This window comes from Ruditapes philippinarum, unplaced genomic scaffold (assembly GCF_026571515.1).
Source record: "Ruditapes philippinarum isolate M1 unplaced genomic scaffold, ASM2657151v2 ctg5841_1_1_1_1, whole genome shotgun sequence".
Lineage (NCBI taxonomy): Eukaryota > Metazoa > Mollusca > Bivalvia > Venerida > Veneridae > Ruditapes > Ruditapes philippinarum.
Genome location: NW_026857032.1, coordinates 32,612 through 60,035, shown reverse-complemented (window position 1 = coordinate 60,035; position 27,424 = coordinate 32,612). Strand labels below are relative to the sequence as shown.

Here is a 27,424-nt window from a genome sequence, read left to right as displayed (position 1 = left end):
GCTTTTTCTAAATCTATTAAAAGAAAAGGTCCAGGAATGTAATTTTTTCAGTGTACTGCATGATATCATAAATAAGACGGGTATTTTCTCAAATATATCTTCCTTTGATAAAAACTTTTTGATCTTTATTCATTAGTTTATCTAGAGTAAGTTTTATTCGATTTGCTATGCAACCTGCAGCAATTTTGTATACCGTAATAAAAAGTGTTATAGGTCTCCAATTTTTCACGAATTTTTTAAGTTTATTTTCTTTTGGAATACATGTTATTACACCTACTGTTTGGGTTTCGGACAATTTATTCGAAGTATAAGCATTATTGATAGCTCTTAGAACAAAAGGACCTAAATCTTTTCAGAATACCTTAAAAAATTTACACAAAAGCCTGATGTCTCCGGGCTTTCGCTATTGCCATATTTTGTAAAATTTTACTAGCTTCTTCATAATTTATATAGCCTTCTAATACATTGGATTCCGATTCACTTAAAACCGATGCTCCTATATTTTCCACAAATTGAAAAAAATGATCATTTGCATCATATGACGACTTTTTGCTGAAAAGAGTTCTATAAAAATCTTTAATTTCTTTTAATATTACCTTTTCATCATTTAGAATATTACCGTTATCTCTTTGAATCCTATATAAAGTCTGGCCATTTATCTTGTCTTCGACTTTCGGGGCTCCACTCGTTGAATATTTATTTTACGAGAAGTTATATCAAAGTAATAAAAACTAAATTTTGAATCATAAGAACATTCCAATTGGGTAAATAGTAAAGTGGTAACGCGTACGGTGTGTGTATAAATCAGACAATGAATGAAGAAAAACAACAATTATTCAATGTCACAGCACATACGTGTACAGACAATAAATAGGTAGAAGTCACACTTTACTTTATCATATTACGAATAAAGATATAAATTTCTCAAATCATAGAAAGTTTGGTTGAATATCAAAACTAATTAAGTCCTGAATAATTGCCATATCTAAGCACTATTTAGGTTTACGATTAGCAACGTATGTTAGCTTTGTGAAGTGGCGGTACCATAGCCAATGAGGTTCATTCGAGGCGTTGTTATTGCTAGTTGAAAGTAGGCTGTCTATTTCTATACAAATGATGAGTCAAACCTTTGAAAGCACTCGATTGGTATAATTTGTTGGTTTGTTTGTTGCGTCTGTTTGTTTGTTTGTTTTGGGTTATTTTTTTCGGAGGAGGTATACTTGAGGACAGGATGACGAGATTGGAAGCGATGACCACTCATGAAGTTTTAGATATATGCTTAAACCTATGATCATGTGGTGCAAGATAATGGCTATTTTTGGGATGTGCTAAAGTTTTAACACTTTTGTTGCTAAGGTACGTGCAAGGGTTAAGTCTCTATTTTTTCGAATTACATATAGATGTCATAATCATCCCCAAACCATTGTGTCTTCGATTAATACGATAGTATCAATTTAATGATTTTATAAAATGAAATTAACCATTGACACTCTTGTATAAAATTAAATGCAATGACACAGGCAAAAACAATTTTTAATTGCGTGGGATGCTCTTAAAGATAGACATTTAGATCCTTTTTTATAGAAAAAAACTAATTTAAATTTGTGTATGCACTGCAATTGCACCAGAGAAAAAAAAATTCTAATGACATTAATTTACAAACTTATGATTGAGAGCAATGGGCTTGAATACGCATTGTAAGTAAGCAACTTGGTCAATTAAACATACACACACATCTATGCAATGCAAATGAATCATTCAAATTTAGTTATACATTTGCGGGTTTTCATTACAAAGCAGCTTTGTTTTTACAACTATTTTCCCATAATGCATTAGCTTTGTCCTACAAACATGTCATTAATATTGTCATATTCTGCAACAGATTTGCCGGCAGACAGTATCAAAATAGTACTTTATCAAATAATCTAAAAACAGGGATTTTAAGTTAATCCCGATGATATCAAACACCATATTTTGCCCTTGGCACGGTTTCTAGGTGTATAATTCTTCTTTAATTCAATGTTTTCAGAATAATTGTTAATCTAAAGAATTTATAAAATGAGATTTAACACCACGTTTCTCAGTATATTATTTGCACTGACAAAATAATAGGATTACGAAACTTCTAAAATAGAAACATCATATGATTTTCCCTGAATTATTTATTGGTCTATTGTAATTTAAGGATAAAGTGTTGATACCAGTGAGCAGTGAATTTGACATCGGGAGATATAGTAATTTTATTACAATATTGTAAAAGCAAAGCTGTCGAATTAATATTCCCCGGCGAATGATTCAAATCACTTAATTGCAGCTCCTAAGTATTTTGTACTTAAGGTTACTATTTTTATGAACTAAATCACTTTTAGATGACATTTTAATGTTGATAATAAAATACAATTTCAGATTTATCCTCCTCTCATGAAGTTTCAAATTACTATATCACATGCTCTTTTTTGTTTTGATTATAAATAAAATTAATGTAACGAAATAACGATATTTTCATTGGCGAAGACAAAAGATCTTCTTCTACAGAATTATCATGTCGGCGGCTAGAAATCTTGGTATCGGCGCCTTATATTTGTCTTGTCGTCGCCTTAAAATATGAAAGGCGAAGACACGATAATTGGCCAATTTATCGTGTTTTCGAGTTGCGGGGCGAAGACACGACGACGCAAAGACTCGATATTGGTAGGGTTTTTTTGTTGTTTTTTTTTCAGGCCCCACATGGGGTAACCCCATTTATTTGCTTCGTCACATAACCATTTGTGGGTTGAAGCACATCTCACAGTGGTTTCACAATTATTGTTTTCATGCATTGGAACAGGTATACTAATGTAGTGAAAGAAAAGAAAAACAACAATTACAAAAATAAATGAAAATGAAAAGACAAATAACACAAAAAACAACAACAACAAGAACAACAACAACACAAAGAGACAAGGACGACACATGCATTCACGCTCGCACTCATAACCGTATTTAAAAAAAATAATTTTAAAAGCATCAACATTATATAAAATCTAATGCAAGCTATTTTGGCTTGAATATTTTCTTAATTACATAAACTCAAACAATACTTTTTAGTGTAGAAATAGGATTTTCTCCTAACATTTTAAATTGATGTTGATTCCAAGACAATTTCAATCTTCTTTTTATACTGTTTGAAAATATTTCATTTTCTCTTTCCACACAACCTAAGTTTTATCAAAATTAACATTAAGTTCCCGACAGTTGTGCAAAATCTGACAAGATTTCCAAAGATTTATTTTAAAACGCACTTTATCAATCTAAAATTATTGTTGTGCCATCTGCAAAGTGTGACAATTTATGTTCTACATTGTTAATGTTTAAATAATTTAATATTCCTTTAATAATCTTGTCATTTCTTCAGTATAAAATATAAAAAATATCACATGAAAGAGGATCACCTTGTCGGCAGCCTCTACCTTTTTTGACAAAATGTGATAAAAACACATTGATATACAGCAGAAGTTGCACCTTTATATAAAATATCAAACTTTTTTTATAGAATGATGTACCAAAGTTAGAAACAGTATTATGTACAAATGACCAAGAGAGTGAATAAAAAGCTTTTTCTAAATCTATTAAAAGAAAAGGTACAGGAATATAATTTTCTTCAGTGTACTGCATGATATCATAAATAAGACGGGTATTTTCTCAAATATATCTTCCTTTGATAAAACCTTTTTGATCTTTATTCATTAGTTTATCTAGAGTAAGTTTTATTCGATTTGCTATGCAACCTGCAGCAATTTTGTATACCGTAATAAAAAGTGTTATAGGTCTCCAATTTTTCACGAATTTTTTAGGTTTATTTTCTTTTGGTATACATGTTATTACACCTTGTGTTTGGGTTACTGTAAATTTATTCGAAGTATAAGCATTATTGATAGCTCTTACAACAAAAGGACCTCTTACAACAAAAGGACCTCAATATTTTCAGAATACCTAATAAAATTCTACACTAAAGCCTGATGTCCCCGGGCTTTTGCTATTTGCCATATTTTGTAAAACTTTACTAGCTTCTTAATAACTTATATAGCTTTCTAATACATTGGATTCACTTAAAATTGGTGATTCTATATTTTCCACAAATTGTAAAAATTGATCATTTGCATCATGTGACGACTTTTTGCTGAAAAGACTTCTATAGAAATATTAATTTCTTTTAATATTAACTTTTGGTCGTTTAGAATACTACCGTCATCTTTTTTAATCCTTTATAAAGTATGGCCATTTATCTTCTACTTACGGGGCTGTTCTTGTTGAAGATTTATTTTACGAGCAGTTATAGGAAAGTAATAAACATTAAATTTTTTATCATAAGAACACTTAAATTGGGTAAATAGTAAAGTGGTAACGCGTACGGTGTGTGTATAAATCAAACAATGAATCGTAGAGATGTGGGATAAAGTTATAAAGTATTATAGAGTACTAATTATAAAAGTCTTTTATTCACGTCGGTACATTTGTACCAAAGAAAATTAGCCGAAAGCTATTTTAATACTGACAAGTTTTATAAGTAAGTTATTTAAGAGAGCACTTAAGTAACACAAAAAGATTAAATCAAAGAGAATATCTGACCAATTCTTATTTGGTCAGAATAATTTCGGTCGTCAGATATGTCGTCGAGATGATACCAAAACTTGTAACGAATAAATACAAATTAATTAATAATATTAAAATTGTTACAGATACATTCTTAATGTCTGTAATCACAAGCAATGAAACAAAATTATTATATACTATGTCATTCATCCTAGACAGTATGTTGTCACAATAGGGACTACGATGGGATATCAGGCCGACCACAATTGCTATCTAAAACAACCAACAACTCAGAACAGAAAATATATACAAATTAATTTACAAGAAACGAATATTTATAAATGAAAAATGATTATATATGAAAATTCACTGCGCAAACAAACACTATCAACGTATCTCAGTCTATTTCTCCTGTAAAGTTTCTGTCATGATGTTTCAATAAAGTGGTGGCGTTGTTGAACAAAATTCGTCACAATGGCGGGCGTCTTGTATAAAATCTTATCAAGCGTAACTGTACTTCCTACAGTGTTGGCACAGTTGATAGGATCCTGAACAAGGGCATGCGTCACCCTTTAGCCATGGACATACGTGTGGAGGGCCCGTCTCATCTTCGGGTGTGTCCTCAAATAAGAAGCTACAAAGTATAAAACATGGTAAGTTCCATGAAAATCAAACATAAGGGTATAATAAAATCCCTTGGAAAAGACTCGACCTTTGTCGGTTTCCAATAAAATACCGTGCTTCTTTGAATTAACAAAATGTCCACTATAGTACACCATACATTCCGTGGAACCAAAATTCAATCACATCCGCATAATACTGCGTTGCAAATATATTCAAATATACGCCACATAATAACCACCAATAAATAAACGTCTTCCAAAATCATGCCACTGAAGATCCTTCTCTAGAGATACGTTAGTTTTGATACGTTGTATTTACTTATAACAAAACTGATGATAAATGAAATGAAGTAAGATGATAACGTAAATTAAATTGATTGAAACAAATCATTACGATACTGCAGCATTTTACATAAAGTTACACAGATACGGTAGAACCATAATAAATTATTTATGAATAGATATATATATATCTATAAAATATTCATGGCTCCTATACAATTACAATATAATTAAAACTTCAATTAACATACATCAATTAACATGTCTCGGTATAAATTTGCAATAGCGAAACACTAGAATAAAAAGAGCTTTTAAAATTTAATCTGCAAAAAATTAGAAAATTTAGAAAACAATAAATTACTGCCAAATAACTAAACCTGAATCAAATAAACTATAATTCAAATAGAAAATATTATTTTACGAAATAGCAAAAATTTATGAAACAAAATCACTAGAAAATTAAATTTACCTTGTACAAGCTGTAATTTTATGACAAATATAATTTGTCTGTCACCGTCATAGTGACCTGTATAACGTCCAGTGCATTGCAATATATCATTTAAAATTTTGTCATTATATAGCAAACTACTGAGTACTGAGCGGGAAAACGGATCGTGCAAAACATGAAAAATCGATTTGCACGAAATAAAGCTGGGACGGCGGGAAAAATAGTTATGTAAAATAAAGGTCCGTCCTTCAAATACAGACATAATACATATATCTGGTTCATAAAACAAAAATGTAACTTTCTTATTACTGAAAGGATTTTTGTGAAATAAACGGCAAGATGTTTAAATTGAGACATGGAAATTTATGCAAACCATAAAAATAATCTAAATAATAATTTCACCCGAAAACTCTAAATTGAACAAAAGATGATGCAATCTCACATCAATGAATATAGAGTAAAAATGAGGTTCGGCGCGAAAATATAATGCAAGATTTTACAAACGTACTTTCACTTTGTGACATATGTTATCTACACTGAATAAGAAATCACATCTTGAACATTGTATGTTTCACTCCTATATTACCAATAGGCCTATCATTGTATGATATAGCTACTCGTCAGTCCTACCAAATTTTGGATTGCAGCATCTTAAAACATTCCTGTGAATGCAAACGTCCTGAATATAATAACACAAATGTTAAACACATTAAAACAGTTATATTTGAAAATTCGATTTAAAAACATCACAATTTATAATACTGCACGTTTGTAACGTCGATATTCATGGGTAAACTGTGAAGTTTGAATGACTGCTATTTTAAATATTGGTCGACTCCAATGGTACATATGTTTTCCATGATTGTGATTTTTCAAGTCATACTTGCAATGTGGAAATATTTTGATTTGCGGTAACATCGTGTAACAATTTCTGGCATCATATCTGGAAAAATACGAGAGGTACATTAAAAGTTGTGACTTATACGTAAACGTGAACTATAATGTATAAGTTCAAACAATACATTTAAGGTAAAGAAAGAAATACTTACCTTTTAAATTTGATCCTCTCTTAGGTGCTTGATGGAAACAGTCTGCGATTTAGACATCTTTGTTTAACTAAACTTACATTATAAACAAATGTTATAAGAGCGTTAACCTTTTTATTTCGCAACTGTAAAGAGATAACATTGTAGCATACGGTCATTTTGAAGCACACGCATAATATCGTATAAACTAAAAGTATATATATGCTATACTCTATATGTATCCATCCAGTCAGAAAAAACAAATCGATACAAAATTTATAATCAAGTTGGTTGTCCGAACTTGTACATGACTTGACACGGTACAATCTATGTTTGTGTGCGAGGGGTTATCCAAAAATTCGTGGACTTTTTAAATATCTCTTGAACGTCAACGTGAATTGTAATGAAATTTTATCAGCATACCTTGTAGAATATTATTAACACATTTTGAAAGGAACAGTTAACTGCGTCAATAAATAATGATTTTATATTGTTTTTAAATGAGCACATACACGGCACCTGGCGCACGGTAGAAAAGCGCCGTTAGTCATCGTAATATTTTTGCTAAAAAACTAAAAATCAACGTAGAAAACCCGCCAATTCATTTATGGCGTCATTTAAGTAATTCCTTAAAATTATGGACGTCCTTTCCGTTAATATTTGTTTATATCGATAGAATCGCCAGACGCCGATATTGATTACAACGTGAAAATGACGGACACGCAGAAATTAGAAAATCGCGGGATCATATTTTTTGTGTAATATGGGAACGACACCTACTAAAACATTTGAAAAAAAAATCAGCAGGCGAACAGAGAAAATAAAATTTCACGATCATTAGACTTATTTAAAGTGTTAAAGTAACATAAGCAATTTAGTAATGGGCATAACTTTGAGGAGAAGTATTAGCGTTACGTTGATGCACAAGTTGTACAGTACGTTTTTATGACGTTAACGTCCATAACTATTTGGAGTGCCGACATGTGTTAATGTAAAATTAAATATTGTTGTCATATAAGAAGCTACTAACATGAATTTTTCTGTGTTTATTTGTTATTTTATTCTTCTTAGCAGTGTAAGAATTCTAAATCAACATCTCAAATATATTTTACGCAACAAAGAAAATCCACGAGTTTTTGGATATCCCCTCGTATTTGAATTTATTTATACCCGCCCACGATTGTCTATATTGTGGGCGATTCCTTAAGACGATTATTATCAATTTTATATTTTGGAGGATAGTGCAAGATAATGCTCTAATTCCAGAAGCTTCCTCTGGTTTTTTAGAGTGCCAAGTATTTAAGCCCTCATACACGGGACCTCTATTTAAAGTCTCATCAGTAATTTAGTTAGTCAGCTCGGGAATAGAACCCACAATTTCGAGATTGCAAGTCTCGCACCCTAACCGATTGTGTTATGCGAGCAGCATAATCTGTCTTGTTTCTAGCGTTAATATCAATGGTAGGATACTACGTGATCGCGCATCAAAATGCTCCCCAGGCAAGACAACTTTAAACGTCTCTTAAAAATATATTAAGTACTAAAGACAATCTTTGGCCATGGTGCACTACATTATTTTTGATATTCAAACGATTTCATAGAATAACAACATATGTCTTCGATTCGACGGGATGTTTATAAAAAGCAAACATAAAAAAATGAAATAATAACAAACAAACAATCCAATTTGAAGCATTTTGCAGGTGATGACGTGATATCCTACTATTGTTTAATCCTCCACTATAATTGTCGATTTTAATAGTTTATAATATAGAGCCTGCCCGCATAGCTCAATCGGTTAGAGCGCGAGACTTGTAATCTCGTCATTGTGGGTTCGATTCCCGGACTGGCCAACTAAACATTACTAATCAGTCTTTCGGATGAGACTTTAAATCGAGGTCCCGTTTATGAGTGCTTTAACACTTGGCACTTTAAAGAACCAGGAGAAGCTTCTGGAATTGGGGCATTATTCTGTATCTGTCTCCAAAAATATAAAATGACTAATACTCTTCTGGAGGACTCGCCCATATGGGCAACCGGTTGCAAGTATAAATAAACCAAAATACACACACAGTATAATATTGTGTATAATTATGATGTGTGTAGATACTTTGATATTTTATTTGTTTAGCTTCGATTTTACGTTTTTTTTTTTATTTCAATTTGCATATTAATATTTACTGAGTATTTTGTACGGAAGTCAAAAATACCACTTTGCTTAAGTTTTGCTTTTTGATGGCAAGTTATTTTACATACATGTTAAGTGCAACTTTTCTAAAGCGAGAAGCATATAACATACTTTAAGCAACATAAAACAAAATGTGTTTTTCTTAAGAAGGAAAATGTATTCATTTCTTATGGTTAATTTACCTAAATAAATTAATCAAAGAAATTAAAAATTTTGTTTTGCTTTTAATCATCAGATACTAAATACTATTATGAATACAAATTTATTTGTTTTCCTATTTTCGTATAACGAAATTAGTTTTTTTCACGTGCCGCTGCGATGCAATTTAACACTAGAAACTGCCATTATTGTTTGTAGTACGGCGCGTGCTTGTGTAATTTTATTCGTAAATGAATTATTTCTTCTCCGTTATTGTGTGCTGTTTTTATGCAAGAATGTTGGATATGAAATTCTATAAAAACTGACGAATCCGCCTATTCTTTTCATGTGTTTGCTAAAACCTATATAAACTATTAACCATATAGGTTAATTTTGCTTTAATTTTGAACTCGTTTCGGCGGCACATTTTTACAGATTCGACGTTACTTTTGCACGATTTCTGTATTTACAATGTTATGCTTAAAGTTACATTAAGAAATATACACAGTTTTAATTAAATAAATAAATTAATTCAATTAATTTTATTAATTTTTTTCTCTTTTATTTTCAAAGGAGTCTTATATTCCCGGCCTTTCATTTATTTTAATATGATAACAAGCCACTATTTCTTATATTTAAGGGTATATATTATGTAAGTCGTCTATTTATCATTCCGTTATGATGTCATTAGAACATTACACGAACATCAATATTTTTAGTAAGTGCGTCTACTTTATACTGTTACGGTAGAGTATACCTACACACGGTATTTTATATTGTATATATCTGAGGCGTATAATACTAGTTATATTGCTTTAGTTATGTACTGAAAGTTTCATCTTATTATTACAATATTAACAAGTATTAACAAATAACATTGACTTGATGTTCTTTTGAAGTAAATCAATTAATATATGAAACAATGTTAGAAGATTGTGTGTTGCATATCTGCTGTTTTATCTAAAATGTACAAACATCAAATTAAAGCGGCCTTCAGCTTTTTTGTTGAAAAAACAATTCTATTTTGTTTAAAACTAAGTATTTCAGTAATGTTATCTTTAAAAAGTGCATCATATCACTTTTAAGCATTCTTCAACACAGCGTCCCGAAAGCTAGTTATGACGAGACTGTAACATTCGTTTCTAAAAATACAAGATCAGGAATGATAAAGTTAATGTCAATCGACATGATGAAGGTCGTTGAATCGATAGATGTCATAATATCTAACAATAAATATCAGTTCAGACTATAAATACTATTATTAAGTAAAACGATTATTAAAATTGTTTTGTCATGAAAAGACTAAGACGAAGTTTTTTCTACAAATAATCTAAAGTCAATAATAACAATACGTGCAAGCCAGTAGGTTATCACCATGGTAAAGGTCAGACTAACGCATTTGTTTTCCCATAGACTTACAATATGATAAATGGTCCCTAATCCTAAATTATTATTGTGTTGTCTTGCTAAAGTGTGATCTTTTAGCAGAATGAAATGCCTGATACACAAAAACGATCTTGTGTTATAATAATAAATTTAATGAGGATTATCCCCCTTTTCATTGAAAAATTTCTGCTGATTACAGGATTGACACTTTTTATAAATGCAATATCCAAGTCACAAATTATCATAGAGACTTATGAATTATGTCATTGTCTTTAGAAAAGCAATATAGTGTTAGTTTCTAAATTAGTTTTCATACTTTAATACATCCATTTTCATCCAATTACCTCATGTACCATTCAATCATACGGTTTTCCCTGTCCTTTTTAGCCAATTGCTAGTCATGTTACAATAAGAAGGTCTGACCTTAAGCAAACCCGACAGGTAAACATGGATGTATACTGTAAAAGTACTCATTTTTAAACTATTTTTAAGTGCGTATCTTCTCATGTTTAAAATTTTGATGTCTTTTTGGAGGCAGTACACGGTTATAATGGAGTAGTTTTGTGTGGTAGAATTGGCAAAATAAAGGAGAGTTTTGAAATTGAAGTGTATATTTGAGCTTCTAAATATTGAAAGTATTATTAATTGTTTGCTGTGAGGTCAATATGTATATGTTAATTTTGAAATGCATTTATTTCATTTTGTGATTACAGAATGTTGTGTTAGGTCTTGATTGTGACACAGTCATCATTTGTTTGCCGCGAAGCCTTGATTACTGTGGATTGCCCCCTTCAAAATGCTCTAGGAAAAATGGTACAACAATGGTCAAGGGAGAAATCGCACGCCAAAAAATGCATTTCCATGTGATATGCATTAAAATATATACCTACCACTTGACACAAGCTAAAGAATTTCGTAAGAAACTATTTATTGTTATGTGTTTAAAATTTATATTTGTTCATCTGTAATACAAGCACCAAGTGTATCCGAAATACTTGGTATTGGTACTTAGGTTGGTATGGAAACAAATAATTGAAGAAATAAAAATTAATAACTCAAACATTTCTAAAAATGTTTATTTTTTATCATGAATGCAATATACATGTTTATACAAGCTAAACATTTACAAAATAGGACGTCTAAATTTAGAGTTAAGGTAAAATAGAAATTACTTAACATGTTGTCATGACTGGTTTCAGTTTCATTACATACGTCACCCGAGTAGTCAATAATCTTCGTGACCCTCATTATAAGTATCTTCGAAAATTATCGATTATGTTTAATTTACAATTTAAGGAAGTTTTTATCCTATAATAATGTAGTAATAAATAATTGTACAATAGCAATTATAATTGTCAATCTTTTGGTTTATACAGAATTTATTTCATATAGTTCCAATATGTACAACAATATGATATAATACAGGAATGAAAAGGAAGTCAAAGTTTTATGTAAATGTTTTCCTGTGAATAGTAAAAGTAAAGCATACTGTACAGTAAGAACATGTATTAGTACACTAATTTCTAATATGAAATAATTACACTTATATAGAAAATGAAATTAGTAATAATAATAATAATAATAATAACTAAAGCCTTTATCAAAGTATCACAAAACACGACTATAGAACTATTTTACAAAAGGGGGGAATACTGTAAAGAACGTGAATTGTTCTGTATGTCGATGTCCTTTGTATTTTTTATTTTTATTTCTAGAAGTTTGTGTTCTGTTACTCTTTTCTATTTTTACTTATTGGACAATTACCTGAATCATGGCTTACTTCCGGTGTTTCCTTCTGGCAATTAGTACACTATAGAGATGTAGTATATCATATGGAAGTCAAAATACTATCTTCTTTTCATTTCACTACTTTTATGACAAATATTTACACATTCAGTGCTACTCGCTTGACGTGATAAGCGTCTTATTTGCTCTAAAACATTATTCAAAAATGCGTTGCTATTCCAAAATAAGAAAACGAAATCGGTTCTAAAGCATAATGTGCCTTTAAATGTCAAGCAAGCTTGTAAATAGTAGCATATGTAGCTCGTAGTCCAGTCTCATAGATACAGTCGATCGATATGAAGACTTCCTTTACTATAGGTGTAATGATCGTAGATCTAGGTATTGGCACATCAATGTTATCATCACTGATATAATGTATGTCGAGGACATCTGTATATCCTTTTCTCGTACCTATTGTAAGACCAAATGAAAACTGAATACTAGGTTCAATATTAAATACGTCAGCCCAACTTAAATGTAGTTTCTCAGCTCCATTTCTCGATAATTTAGCTGAAATTCCTGAAAAATACAGACAAATACCCAATAAATATTACCCTTTAATTTATCATTTGATAAACATTTAAATATTAGATTTTGAAATAATAAACTAAAGAATTTATGGACGTTCTAATTGCAATAACACTTACAATAAAATGATAATGTTATAAATGTAACGATCAGTGTATTTTTTCAATTATAGTAAATAATTTCTTCGCAAAGATTTGATTTTCAAAATGATAGCCTTTCAAACTAATAGAAGCGTAATGATTCTTTCAGTTACCTGATAATTTTGGAGGAAACTTGGCAACAAAAAGTGAAGCATTTACAGAGTCGCTGATATATGACCCCTTGTTAATAGCTCTGACTTCTGCAATAACTTCCCCATTTATCAAATCAATATTTTCTATTTTAACCATGTCTTTAACAGTTTTCTCCCATTCCTTAAGGACAGCATGTTCATCTTGGTATACTCGGTATTCATAATGCACAATACCAGACAGGTCTGTAAATCCATTCCATTTAAACTGAAGGCACGAGTGATTTGATTGCACCGGCAAATTTAACACTGGACCAGTAAAATGTCTATTATCTTTCTCACTTAGTGGTATAAACGCTAATTTTGCATTTAATGTGTCGGATGGCTGTAGTGAAACAACCAGTGGCCCAAACACATCTTCAGTCGATAGCCAAGCGTTATTAAAACACTTCAAATTTAGGAATACTTTTTGACCATGTGAAAAAATATGTCCATCTGATTCACATGATGTTTCTGTTTGTGCAATCCAGTTTGAATAAATATTGTGTAAACCTGGCCTATGACCTGAAATATAAATTTATCAGAAAAATTGCGACTCGATTCTGTAGAGAGTAAAAATGTAGATCTACATAAAAACACATTGGACAATTGTCTGTATTGAAAAATGCTAAAAGTCAGAACATTCTTTAAGGAAAACATACTATCATTTAGTACAAAAAAGAACATTGACTTTACAAAATAGTTTTTAAAAAGAAACATTAAAAAAAGTATAGTACATGTATGTTTTATTACTACCTATTGAGCAATAGCAGATGCTAATTCCACTTTCGTCATCAACTACATCCCATGACGCATGTACAATTGTTTTAGTTTCAACAATACCCGATACATTTTCTTCTACATATCGCAGGTTCCCAGACAGATGTTTAACAACAGGTTTTGTGTGGTCAATGGTAAGAGGCTTTGACTTGAATACTGTCCTTAGTCCTGCCTTATTCTCAACAATGGCTGTGACATAAACATTGGTTCTGTGTTGAACGTTGGTTTGTATTAGATGCTTAGGATTATGATGATGCACTCGCGAAAGAGATTTAACCTGAAATCCTCCGGGTGTGGTTCCTGCTCCTATTTGAATCTATGTCAAATAATCCAATGATAAATAGTTAAATGTGCACTCAACAAATTGCCCTACTGATATAACTATATACATGCAAGATCATAAATGCAGTACATTCAATACAAATTCATTCAAAAATGATTAAAGCATCAAAATAAATCAAAAAAATATTATATATTTCATGATAGGGATTTTTTATGGATATTCATAATTATGTGAACGCTCGTATTTGAATCAAGTTATATTAAAACAAAAAATTGCACATACCTCACTTATAGGGCTTTCGTTATCTGTTACAAGCAACTCTACTGCAGCCAGTGACCTAGAAATCTGTGTGAGTTTAATTGCTTCCTTAATGCTTTCAAAAGCCTTGATGCATTCATATAATGTCATGTTCAAAGCAAGATATTCTTTATTTGAATTAAGGTATTCGACCAAAATGGTTTGTGAAGCAGTTTTATCAGACAAGAATGTATGCTCGAAGAGTAGTGTTTGATTATGATATTTCATAAGTGGAAGAAACGTGTGAAACTGATCTAAATGAAACACAAGTTTTGCTTCGTCGCTTTTATCTAACGATAGAAAGCCAACTGCTTTATATAATGTGCTCAAGGAAGCATTGAAAGTAAAGTTCACTTTATTATCAATGGCGTCTAACACTTCTGATACATGTTTGATATCAGCATATGTCTGACATATGTATGCTGTTGGAGGAGTATTATCAATCTTTATTCCATTTGATACAGCAACTATACTTTGATGTCCGACATTATCTAAAGATTTTACGAAACCATAATACGTGTGCCCATGTTTTAGCTCTAAATTTCTGAAAACGTGTCTCGTACTAAGTCCCGTGCTTGTAAAGTTTATATATGTTGTATTAGTTGGCCTATCGCTAATTGCTGCATAATATGTTCGTACTCCAGAAACCTTGTCTTGAAATCCATGCCAAGATAAGCCAATGGTTGTAGTTGAGGACTGGTATGGTGCGTTTCTATGCCTAGGAGTGTTGTAAACAACACCACTGATCGGCTCGTCCATATCGACAATGAAACCATCAGATACAGCAAGTGAATGCAAATCTACGTTATTATATGCTGTGATTGTGAAGAAATACTTCGTTCCATGTGTCAATGACAGATTGCTGAATGTGAAACTTGAGTTTAAGCCCACATCTTGTCGTTGAATCGTATCGTCACCTAAAGTCATACAACAATATGGCAATGTAAAGTATGCCAAAAATTCAAAACAAATTCTTTTCATTATAAAATTAAATACCACTTATTTAAAACAATATTATCTAATCTAAACATTTCGCGAAATAAACTATTATTTATGTGTTATTTTTAAAAAAAGTTTTGATCAATAAACAAAAGTAAAGAAGATCATACCAGAGGGATACGTCCCCATTGCTAGGTAATAATTTACAACAGTTCCCTGCTGTTCTGAGAAGACGCCATGCCAACATACTGTTATTGTATCCATCCAATCTATTATATCAAAATCCACATTGCATAACTCATTAGAATCAAGAACTGTACGGCCTCGTACCAAAGATGGAGGTGAATGATCAATAAGTATTGGAGCCGAATGAAACGTGGCATAATTGTCACTGGAAAGCCAAGCTCTTACATAAATTACATATTTTTCGCGTGCTATCAGAGATCTATTTACAGGTAGGCAGTGCACAACTTGTGACTGCAATCCTACGTCATTCCATGGAATTTCGTTCTTCAAATCAAATATCCCTTCCCCAAAAGGCTGGTTCTGTAAACCTATACTCCATTCAAATCGTAATATGCTGGAGGTGTTTCTTTTGCCATCAATTACTTTCCAACTTCCGGAGAGACAAGCAGATGAAGTTGTGATATTAGGGGATTTCTCATCTAGTCCGTTAAACACTTGAATTTCAGGAACATCCTCCACAACGGATTACCTATTTCTTCGCAAGTCGAGTTTAATTGTACCTCTTCACATGGTTTGCCAATAATTGCACACGTGCAATCCTTATTACAGTAATGTATATCACATGAGTGTTTTTCAAGTTCGAGGGTACCCCTTTGGTTTGAAACATCAGCTGTCGAAGAACTTAATAATACAAATACTGAAGCCCGTGCCAATGAACTTTTAAGCCCTACAGAGTTTTCTGCCCATATTGTTAAATACAACTTATCATCTCTTTCTAAATGGTCAGTTGCAAGAAATGTATATGAATGCTCAGTTTTTCTATCTGACACATTAACATTGACGGTTGTCACACCATTTGTTATCTCGTTTCCGCTGTATGTTTTACTTATTGTGATAAAATATCTTTCAATTCCAGATTCCTGATCATGAAAACCGTACCATGAAAGTGTTATATTTGACTTCGTTGCAGTCACGGAGCCATTAAAATTTTCCCAATACATTGGTAGTTTGAAACCACCTAGATGCGGGGGTGTCGAATCTACAATCAGGTCATTGGTACTTTCGGAAATACAAAGACCAGCCAGGTTACAGCCTGTTACGGTCACAAAATACGTATCACCATTATGAAGCCATGATCTACCATCCAAACTTATTTTAATGTTGTTTTCGGCTCCACGTTGTATATTTTCTACGGGAGTGTGACCCTCATGGTGCGTGGCAAGAGAAACAAAATGACGAACAATCGGGCTTTCTTCATCAATAAATTCCCACTGTATATGCAAAACAGATCTATCCCATTCACCTATTTTCCAGGGTTTATTATTTTTCTTGACAATAAAAAAAGGTCTTTTCAAAACAAGAGGGTGTGTTTCATCGACAAAGAAGCTATCGGATGATTTTGTTACATTTAACGAAAGCTTATTAAAGGCAGTTACAGTTGCGAATAGAGGAGTGTGAATTGGAAGACTAAGCCCTGTTTTGAAAATATTAGACCGCAATAAAAAATTGGTGCGTTCTGAAATATCACAATTTTCTGGACTCGTTCCAATGCACATTTCATAGTGACCAATGCTAGATTCTGGGTCTTCAAATCCCGCCCATGTAACGTGTACTGATGACCTGCAAAAATATATAATTTATGCATATTTAACATTCATAAAAACTTTACTAGATGTAAAACAAAACTAAAATGTACATGATATCAATAGTAACTGATGCACGTATTTTATCAATGATTCTTATTATTACTTACGTATGTGACTGATATTTCTGGTGAAGCACGTCTGAACCAATCTGTACAGAACCTGGTGTTGGTGGTGAAATGTCAAGAGTAATACCATCAGATGCTCGGGCAATACAGAGACCTGCGTCGTTACATGCCTCTACTGTGGTAAAATATTTTTCACCAATAGAAAATTCTCCATGCCACGTAGTATCTTTATCAATTGAAATAAAAATATTATTGAACTATTATACCGACAATGTGGTGATTGATACATACGTTTATGTTTGGAGTTTATAACTTTCACTTTAATAATAATAATACAATGTTTATAATATGTTTATAATGTGTCATGTGTTCATCTCTCAAGTATGTCAGTTTTATTACAGTTTGAACATGATTTTATAATATCTTACATTCCAGAAGTCCGACATTCACAAACGGCTTAATGTTTTCCGAAAATGGCTTTGTCCCAAGAGCTACTCTATAAAAGGCTATTCCACTATGTGGATCGCTAAAACCATTCCAATGCACGTTTATTTCCGTTATATCATATTGATAATCTTCTTCTTTCTGTGATAATGAAAATAACATTTCAATGCGTCATTAAATGAAAATCCCTGCATTTTAAGAATTAAATTAATTCTAATCAATGTGGGAAAATAAAGGACGTGAACGTGGAGTAGAAATTAAGACATTATGCATGTGTTTTCAAATTAAATGATTTACCTGACTTCCGATTGGGCCTTCTAAAACATGGCCACCATTTGGAGGTGTTGTGTCGGCTATAGTTCGCAAATATGTAAACTCAGATGATAATCCAGCTCGATTGATAGCCTAAGGAGAATATAAACTGAATTTTAACTGGTTCATTAATATATTAGTATAACTCTTTAAGTATATATCTTAATGTCACCAAAATTTATAATTATGTTTAAACTTAAGCTTTTATGATTTAAAGAAAAGAAACTTATTGTATTCTTTCTCTGTTACGTGTTTTTGTTCATCTGAATTTGTCAATTTGAAATTAAATTGAAATTTATTTATAACTATGATGCTTTGGGATTCAGGTGTTTCGTTCTTTCCTTTTCGAAACTGCTTTTGTTAAGTACCTGTTTTATTTGAACGCATGTTTTCTTTTCTTTATCCCTGTTACGTGGTTACTTGAACAGATTGTAATACATTATTGATTTTATACTTTTAAGCATATAGACATAACAATCAACATAAAATAGAGATTATTTGCTTACCTTTGCTGCTATATAGTAAGTGTGGCCGTCTGTTATGCCGTAGTCTTGCATTTTTATGACACAATTTTCTTCGCGCAAAACAGTTGTTGATAAGATATCCGTAAAGAAAGGCTGAGTTCCTATTCCAATTTCAAAATGATCGAGGCCGCTTTCTATATCTTTAAAACCAGATAAATGAACCGATATCATTTTATCCGTTAGATAAAGGTAAGTGTCTTGCAACTGTTCACTTGTTGAAATTTGCAGCTCGCCATTCAAAGGAGGGGATGTGTCGATAATAACTTCATTGGAAGAAGCTGACGCTGTATTTCCGGCATGGTCAGTTGCTGTAAAAATGTAATTTTTTCAACATCAATAAAAAATTATTGTATTTATTCAATAGTTATTGATAATGACCAAAGGTTGTTCCAATCTCAAACAAAGATAGATATGATTCCGTTACCCTTGAATCGTCTTCCATTTTCACATTTAAAATGTTCATTTAAATTATTTTCAAAATGGAAATTAAAACGAATGTAGTTTTGTATCATCACCTTTTATGTCAGTATCTTAGAACTTGTAAAAGAACTAAACTTTTTTTTATTAATATATTCAGTTGATTTTCAATGCGTTTGTAAAAACGGTTCAGATAACCAGCCCTAGCTACATTAATATGAACACGAAACATATTTAAATACCGGTATATGACATGTCATCATATTTAAAAAGGTATAAGCTGAGAATTATCAACATAAAACTCATAATCTTTTTATTATGCCTCAAAAATGCTTTTACATGTATCTTTATTTCTCAATAGCTTTTATTTTTTCTCATTCGCCAACTGTTTCTATTGTTGCGTTTGTGCATTCAGTACATTATTAGAGGTTGGAAGTCAAAATACCATTTTGTTTGGATTTTGTTGTTTTTAAGACAAATGACTTCATAATTAGAGTTACTTTGAGATAACAAACATCTAAAATTCTAAAATGCTCTAAAACCACTATTTAAACGGTTATCTACTCATGTTTGCACTTTCTACAGAAGTAAAGTTTAAATCAACGTTTCTAAGGCATGATGTGCCTTTAATTTTCATACAAAAAATTAATTGCATTTTAATCTTATTAGATTAATACACTATACATTTTAGTACATTATTGATCACTGTGTTATATTTTACAAACCTTTAATGGTTACAAAAACAGATGCACCATCATGCAAATCCAGATTGTTGATAACATATCTTGTATTGTAACCCACATTCGTGAACCGTATAATATCGTCTTTGAGAGGGCGACTTCCTAAAACGTATATTACATTTTAGTGGTAAATCATCGAGCAAAAGATTTTTTCGTATGTTTAGTTATAAACGACTTACAATCACAAAATCTTATCTGGCAATTATTTCATGATCTTATACTGTCACTCTTAGAAATAGGATTTTAGTTCATATCTTACGTCACATCAGTACTTTAGTTAATTTACGAGGATAAATGACCCCTTAAGTCTATAGTATCAAGTTATTAATTCTGTTTAACGCAACTGTACATCAGTATATAATCAACAACTTCTTACCTACTCCATAGGTGTATGTTGCTATATTGCTAAGATATCCAAATTGTGTCGCATCTATGTTATCTTCAAATTTATTCCAGGAGAATTCAATGTCATCAAGACTGGCAAGGAACCCATTTTCGTTTTGAACTTTCACTTTTCCAGCAACTGGGGCAATACTATCAAGAACGAAGCCATTGCTACACGTATTTATTTCGTCTAACACTTCTGTATTCAACTCTCTAATTACAGATGTCGTAACAGAGTAAGCACATATGTAGTAAAATGTATTAAACTTTACAACTGTCTTCTCAAATGATACAAAGCCAGTGTTTGTTACTTTTTCAACAACACATCCTTTACTAAAGTCACACGACGATGGGTCTTCCATCAAAAGCCACGTGATATTCCGCTCGGAAGCATACAAAATTGCACCAACAACTTCCGTGTCTGGTGTTCCAAAGTCCAGTTCATTGTCGTGAAGAAGTGTATATAGGCTTCCAATGTTTGAACTATGAAGTATCTTTTAAAAAAGAAAACTAAATGGTTATGACAACGTACATATATATTACAATTAAGTTATAGCTCATCAAATGTAAATAAAAATTTACTTTTGGACGCAACTAAAGATGTGTCTGGTAGGTGACTTCAATATGAGTAGAAATAACATAATTATGCTTACGTTTTTAATTTTCTTCCAGGCTATGGCGTTTGAGTCAAAATCATAAACAGTAGACGTCATATAAGTTCCATTTGTTATGTATTCAATCTGTTGACAGAGGGATGCTTCATTCTCTGCTTTGTCGAAGGCACGAATACAACCGAACTTCGTTGAATGGTGATGCACAGGTAGATCAATCGATGTATGTACCTGAAAATATAACACACTGAAGGATATGTTTTTCAATAGCATATTAGTTATACAAACAATTTTTCATGAAAACGAGGTCTTTGACTCTTCGATAATCACGTCAATTTCCAAAGCGCTACCAGAGTATCGATTGTTTTAACTGTTCGTTAGCTGTCTATCCGAAATGGTTATTTCAGTAGCAGGTGCTAGGGGCGTGGACGGTAACTTGCACTTTTTATTATCGTCCATCAGCAGACTCAATCAAACCGAGCCTGCAACATTAACAATTGTGTCATCATGGACTTTCTTCAGGTATTCTTTATTTCTCTCTATTTACTCATTAATTTCAAACAATCATAAAAGTTAAACAATATTTCATTTTTATTTATCTGGATGTATGCGAATTAACATAATTATTATACATTAACGTAACAATGTTACGCAGTAATTATAAGTATCATTTCCCCAATAAATGTTAGTATATGTCTACCAGATTTACTGAAGGTTATAGTTTTCAAATGATATTGTATTTTCACCTTACTTTACATAATCATTTTTATAGATCGGACGATGACGTTTATTAATTGACACTTAAATCAAAACTAATCTAATTAACATTAAAAGTCTATATATCTTGATTACACAAAACTCATGATTAAGAGCGGCGTTCGACCGACTATCGGATGTTTATGCGGAGAATGGAGAGAAAAGGTGACCGCTTTCTTTTTCGATTCTTTTTTACAACCAAAACTGTTTATGGTTACATGATCCGGACACACTGATTAATTGGGAGAGTACTTACAAATACAATGACGCCGGCCGCGTAGCCCTCAGTTTTTGAAAGTTTAACAGAATTAAGATCTGTAAACATATTGTATTGTTTTACTTACTTAATTTTAAGGACATGTCCCGATGTGTGTCTCTTAAATAAACGTGTACACGAGTGAAAAGATGTAAACAGTAGAGCCGCTATACACGACATTTTTTAACTCTCCCGCATTATATACATTGTAAAAATCATTTGTTTTTAAACCAAGAGACTAACTGACCTGATAGAGTTCTCTATGTGTGTCTTTTATTGTTTGCCATTCTGTCAGAATACTTTTCCCTGTATTGTCATTAGAAACTGCCCACTGGTAAAACCGTATCAAGTTGTCACTATGAAAAGCATCCCACTTCAAATCTACTTTTAGACTAGCAGAAGATGTATAAGTGTCTTTTAAAAGACGGGCTTAAATTAGTTTGCCTGTTTCTGGTGGCCGACTCACGCTAAAACTGTCGGAAAATACCGGATCGAGGCACGTTACATTAGTGCATTGTTTAACAGCTAGTTTGTAAAACTTGTAATGTTCTAGTCCAATATTTTGAAACTTGAAAGTTTGGCGATTTAAAGCTGATTCATATTGCTTGAAGGGTACAGCAGTCAGATTGTCAGTTATGTTTTTTATTCTTAGTATAGCGATTTGAAACGTCAGTCCATAAGAAACATGGTCGTCATAAAACCAATGTGCAGTGACGCCTTTTCTTTCAGTTAAATATTTTGCATAGGGACATTTATGAATAGATAGTTCAACTTTTTTATTTGTTGTTCCGGTCTCAGAAATAAAGTGTAACCAAATATTAGGATATTCAACAAATGATATAAAGTTAAATGTATTATTGCTTTCTGTGTCGTTTTCAATAATACCGTCATTAGTGACAACTGAATCAATTGTACTGTTGTAAACAAAGAGTTTATATCGTTTGCCTACATGAGCTGGAAATGTCACTGAATAATTAGCTATAGGTAAATCGATACGTTTGGAATAAATTTGATTGACAGATGAGCATTCCTCTCCGAGATTTACATGAAGCGAGTTCAATAGCTTACTTTCATTCAAAATCACAATTCCATTCGATGATGACACAGTAAACCCTCCAGTACAAGATGCTTTAACAAGTGCATAGTACGTTTGATGAAACTCAATTTTGGGAGATTTAATACAGTGATAACTTATCGAGCGATTTACAGTTCTGTAAGGAACAACATTATCTGTCACGTTATTAGACCCAATACCGACTTCAATTTTGATTGACTCATGATGCTTAAAACCGTACCATCTTAAACACAAAGTATGTGCCGTAAAATGAGCATTAGTATCAAACACATGGGCCTCATTTTCCGGGTCGCTGTCAAAAACAATCCCGTGACCTGGTGGGTAGGTTGAAGGTATCTTAAATGTATCTGTTGATACAGTAATGAAATGTCCAGCTTTGTTGTATACGTGCATAGTTATATAGAAGGATAAACCGAGATCATTATCTTGCTTTTGTAGCATTTTGATAGGATACTTGAAACAACCACCACTATATTCGGAACACGGCGCAGACATTTCACGATCCCACTTTAACAACGATGTGACTTTGGTGCTGGCATACCCTGTGTTGAATAGAAAGGTCAAACCTTATTACACATATAAGTTTTAAACTGTCAGACATGTACTCAGATATGTTTAAATAGAATTGATTTCCTCGTCCTGCTCGATGTCATAGAATGTATAATTTTCCCAGCCAACAACAATGTATTCTTCTTCAAAGATAACATTTGGAATTTCTCTACAAATTGGAGGCGTTTCATCTATCAAAATAGGCCCTAAAGTTAAAACACTTTCTTGACTAGCTTTGTTGACAACTTTCAAAAAGATATAGAAAAATTCATCCGATCCGATTCCTTCATGGATATATTTGAACGAATTCCGTTTTAAAGTTGATTTGTATGCACCAATACTCGGTGAATTCAATTCAGTAGGGTCAGTTCCAATTCCTACAAAAATGTCATCAATTTGGCTTTCGTCCTCTTCAATGTCCCATTCTAGTTTTATGTGGGTGTTTGGTAGGTATATTATTGAATTGTTTTGGTACCAGCTCTTTGATCCACACATGACATGCGATACATCTGAGTTGTTTTCTTTAATTTTACGTGTTGGAAGGGCTGACGCGAGATAATTCTGTTGTTGATTGTTTTTACATAGGTCATTACAGTTTGGTTCATTATGAAGTTTGATTTTTGATAACGTTAAATGGAATAGCCATGTTTGTCCTTCATGGCACACTAATGTTTCTGACCATGTCGCATGCTCCAATGTAAGATTTCGTATAGAAGGTGGCGAAAGATCTCGAGCTATCCCATCAGAACATACTGCTGCCGATGGGTCCATTGCATTGTTTAAGGCAATAAGGGATACGTACCGTTTACCCGTAAAGTTTGCAGGTATACGGACAGACGTCTCAGTGTATGGCACACTTGTAACAAATATTGTATCAGGGACATTTTTAAAACCGTAAAGTTCTTTGCGGCTCAAGCAACGTGATGAAAGACCTATTTTGTATTCCTTTATTCCACTTTCATGATCGATAAAACCGTGCCAATGGACTAAAAAGTTATCGTCGCTTGTATAATCTATGTCCTTAGCATCCACTGGTCCTGAAAAAAATGTATTTTTTTAAAATACTGCCAGGCTAATACTTTTCATTACTTGAATGATTGGCAGACTATGTGCCACATACAAGATTCAAGCCTGCATCTTCTTGAACAGAAAGATCATTTTGGAAGGCAAATGTAAAGTGCTTTGTCTTATAACTTATAACGTATAACGAATCATACACAAGACCAGTGTCTGCAAGGTCAGCGTTCGACAATGAGGTTAAAGGTCAAATTGTGTGTCCACTATCCTCTTTGGTTTATAACGTTTTATTTCCTAGTATATTATCAAAAACTTGCAAGAGGCATCCGTATTCTAGCGACACATTTCTAGTTTTGTATTTTCAAATACCTAACCTAAAGGATGTGATTGTTTGTAACTGTAAATAGGTTATGCCTCCAATGTGGATTGTATATGAATAAAATTTCAATATTTCTTATTCAAAAGAATTATCTAGAAAACATTATTACCTTCGAAGATAACGCCAACTTCCGGTGGGGAGTCATCAACCAAAATATTTACGCGTTCTATGTTAAACAAATGTGCATTGTTAGTAATCTTTAAAGTGAAATAGTAATTTCTGTTGTGACTGCCTACGTGTTTATTGATGGCAATCAGCTTGTTTAGTGGTACAGTGTAGTTATAAAACTCACACTGTCCGACATCTGGACAGTAACAATTTTCAGCATTCTGTGGACAGGATGTCTGTAAAAGTAAAAAGATGATGATCGGCTTGGATTGTATTCCAGCTTTAACAATAAAAGACAAGGCACTAACATAATGCCTTCTTTAGGCTAACGTTATCTAAATGAAAAACATGCTCATTTCGAAAATCGCACTCATCATAATCGTGTTTAATAAATAGAAATGAGATTCGTTTTTACGGCTTAAAATTTCTATATTTAATCATGATATAATTTACTCATCTCGTCTGTGGTGATCTCCTTGGCTTTTGTTTTACTCGAAATCAAAACAATTAAGTTTGCCAGATATTATGTAGATGTGTGATTAAGTTTGCGTATCAATATTTTGATAACTAATTTGCCATTATCGTTTTCATTTGAGATGTCAGTAAAAAAAGTTTTTTTTCTAAATTACTTTGTGTCGATAAAATACTTACTTCGTTAAAAGATCCTACAATCAGAGAACCTGAAGTCAGTTCTGTGATAGTATTACCAAATACCCACTCTATTTGTCGTACACCGCTGTGTGGGTCTAGGGCTTCAAAGTGCAACTGCATTTTTGATAAATCCGTCATATGGTGAACAAACAGGACTTTGTAACCATCCTTGACGAGCCAAATATTGTTTATATGCGGTACGGATCGGTCAATATGAACTGTTCTGTTTTCAATAAAACTGTTGTTAGCAATGTCAATAGAATGGATAGACATTGTGTAAGTTTGACCGTCTTGCACGTTGAAGTCATTGCAAAAAGACTGGTTTAGGAAATTTGGCACTGCGATCTCTGCAGAAGGAGACCCATCATTTAATGTCCAGGATATCAAGGTTTGTACAATGCCATGAACGTTTGGAGTACCAGAAACTGGAAGCACACCATCGTTTTGTTCATAAATTCCAGTAACTAGTCCATGAGGTTCCGACGCAATGGGGTTAAGCAAAGGATTGTCGAAGTAAAATCGGTTGAGAAAATGATCTTTCCAACTAAGACATATGTCATGATGATGAGTCTGCCATTTATAGTTGGTTTGTATCGAAGCCGATGCAAAATAAAAAGGTTGGTCATCCCATGTTTCAATAAAAGACGAATTGTCATACAAGATGAATCGTCTTGCTTGTCTGACATTATCAGCCACGTCTTTTACTTCTAAAGTCACGCAGTATAATATGGGCTTTTCAGAAGTCACATTAAGCGATATTTTCTTCTCTTTGAAATTAACCTTCTTTGTATATACATTTGTCATGTAATTAACCTGTATATTGTATGTTGACATAGTAACCTCGTTTACTGTAATCTGATAACTTTCAATAGAAGATGCATGGATCGAGTTGCCACCAGTTGGAACCGGATCATACCAACCCTTAAATTCAACATCGATATCTGTAGATCGTATCACACGGCTTTCAAATTGAATTGGTTCGTAACTGCAGTTTCCCTTTTCTCGGCAATGTTTAGGAGAAGTATTGTCAAACCTATAGCAAAGCTCACGCATTTTATGAACTTTTCGATAAGGTACTGCGGACGAAATTCGATATGTGGCCACCCTATCCTTGCTCTTCAAATATCCACCTGCATCTACGAGAAATTGCAGACATAATCTAAAACAGAAAACAGTCAAGACATGAAACGTACATGTTAAATAAACTGCTAAAACATCAATATGAATGAGTAAATTTACAATAATGAAGCATTTCAGTGGCCTATTGAACCTACACTGGTTAATTCGACTGTTTAGTACATTTTAATTTAATGAATATCTTCACATTTAAGAAAAGAATGTGTGCTTTTTATAATTTATATATATTTAAAAAAGGAAATATGAAGATAGAATAGTGATGAATTCATTATTAAATATTTTTAGAGATAATGAATAAAATAGCATATGTAGTAATAAGAAAAATAATATGAAGAATATTTACGCTTGGCCGTCTTGAAGTTCAGATGAAGTAACTGATACATTGTTCGAGTCGAAAAATGTCTGCTTACAATTAACGCTGGATGATCTGTCCACTAAACGTTTGGTGAGACTTTCAGTGGAACGTTTCCCTACGAACAATAAGTAGTCCTATTTTCTTTATAAGTGTTACACATTAAGTATACATTTCTTAATGAAAACACGTTTTATCTAAAATATTTTCAGATATATTTAGCGTATATTCTGTATATATTTTCGAAAATGAGCTAATATATGATAAAGTTCA

General features: G+C 32.3%; 1 protein-coding gene and 1 pseudogene across 1 annotated transcript in view; one reads left to right on the top strand and one right to left on the bottom strand.

Annotated features, from left to right (window-relative positions):
* Positions 1 to 1,023: 1,023 nt before the first annotated feature.
* On the top strand, positions 1,024 to 1,146 carry LOC132748535 (U4 spliceosomal RNA; annotated as a pseudogene).
* Positions 1,147 to 11,720: 10,574 nt separating this feature from the next.
* LOC132748520 (uncharacterized) overlaps positions 11,721 to 27,424 on the bottom strand; it is a 30,580-nt gene continuing 14,876 nt past the window's right edge. The window contains 19 exon segments of the mRNA XM_060738167.1: positions 11,721 to 12,966; positions 13,229 to 13,768; positions 14,000 to 14,339; positions 14,589 to 15,520; positions 15,713 to 16,223; positions 16,226 to 17,348; positions 17,482 to 17,665; positions 17,868 to 18,024; positions 18,181 to 18,288; positions 18,702 to 19,027; positions 19,862 to 19,978; positions 20,253 to 20,754; positions 20,914 to 21,102; positions 22,131 to 22,312; positions 22,769 to 23,500; positions 23,582 to 24,544; positions 25,013 to 25,247; positions 25,663 to 26,821; positions 27,143 to 27,269. Coding sequence (XP_060594150.1) covers positions 12,677 to 12,966; positions 13,229 to 13,768; positions 14,000 to 14,339; positions 14,589 to 15,520; positions 15,713 to 16,223; positions 16,226 to 17,348; positions 17,482 to 17,665; positions 17,868 to 18,024; positions 18,181 to 18,288; positions 18,702 to 19,027; positions 19,862 to 19,978; positions 20,253 to 20,754; positions 20,914 to 21,102; positions 22,131 to 22,312; positions 22,769 to 23,500; positions 23,582 to 24,544; positions 25,013 to 25,247; positions 25,663 to 26,821; positions 27,143 to 27,269 — 8,717 coding nt within the window. The 3' untranslated portion in view covers positions 11,721 to 12,676.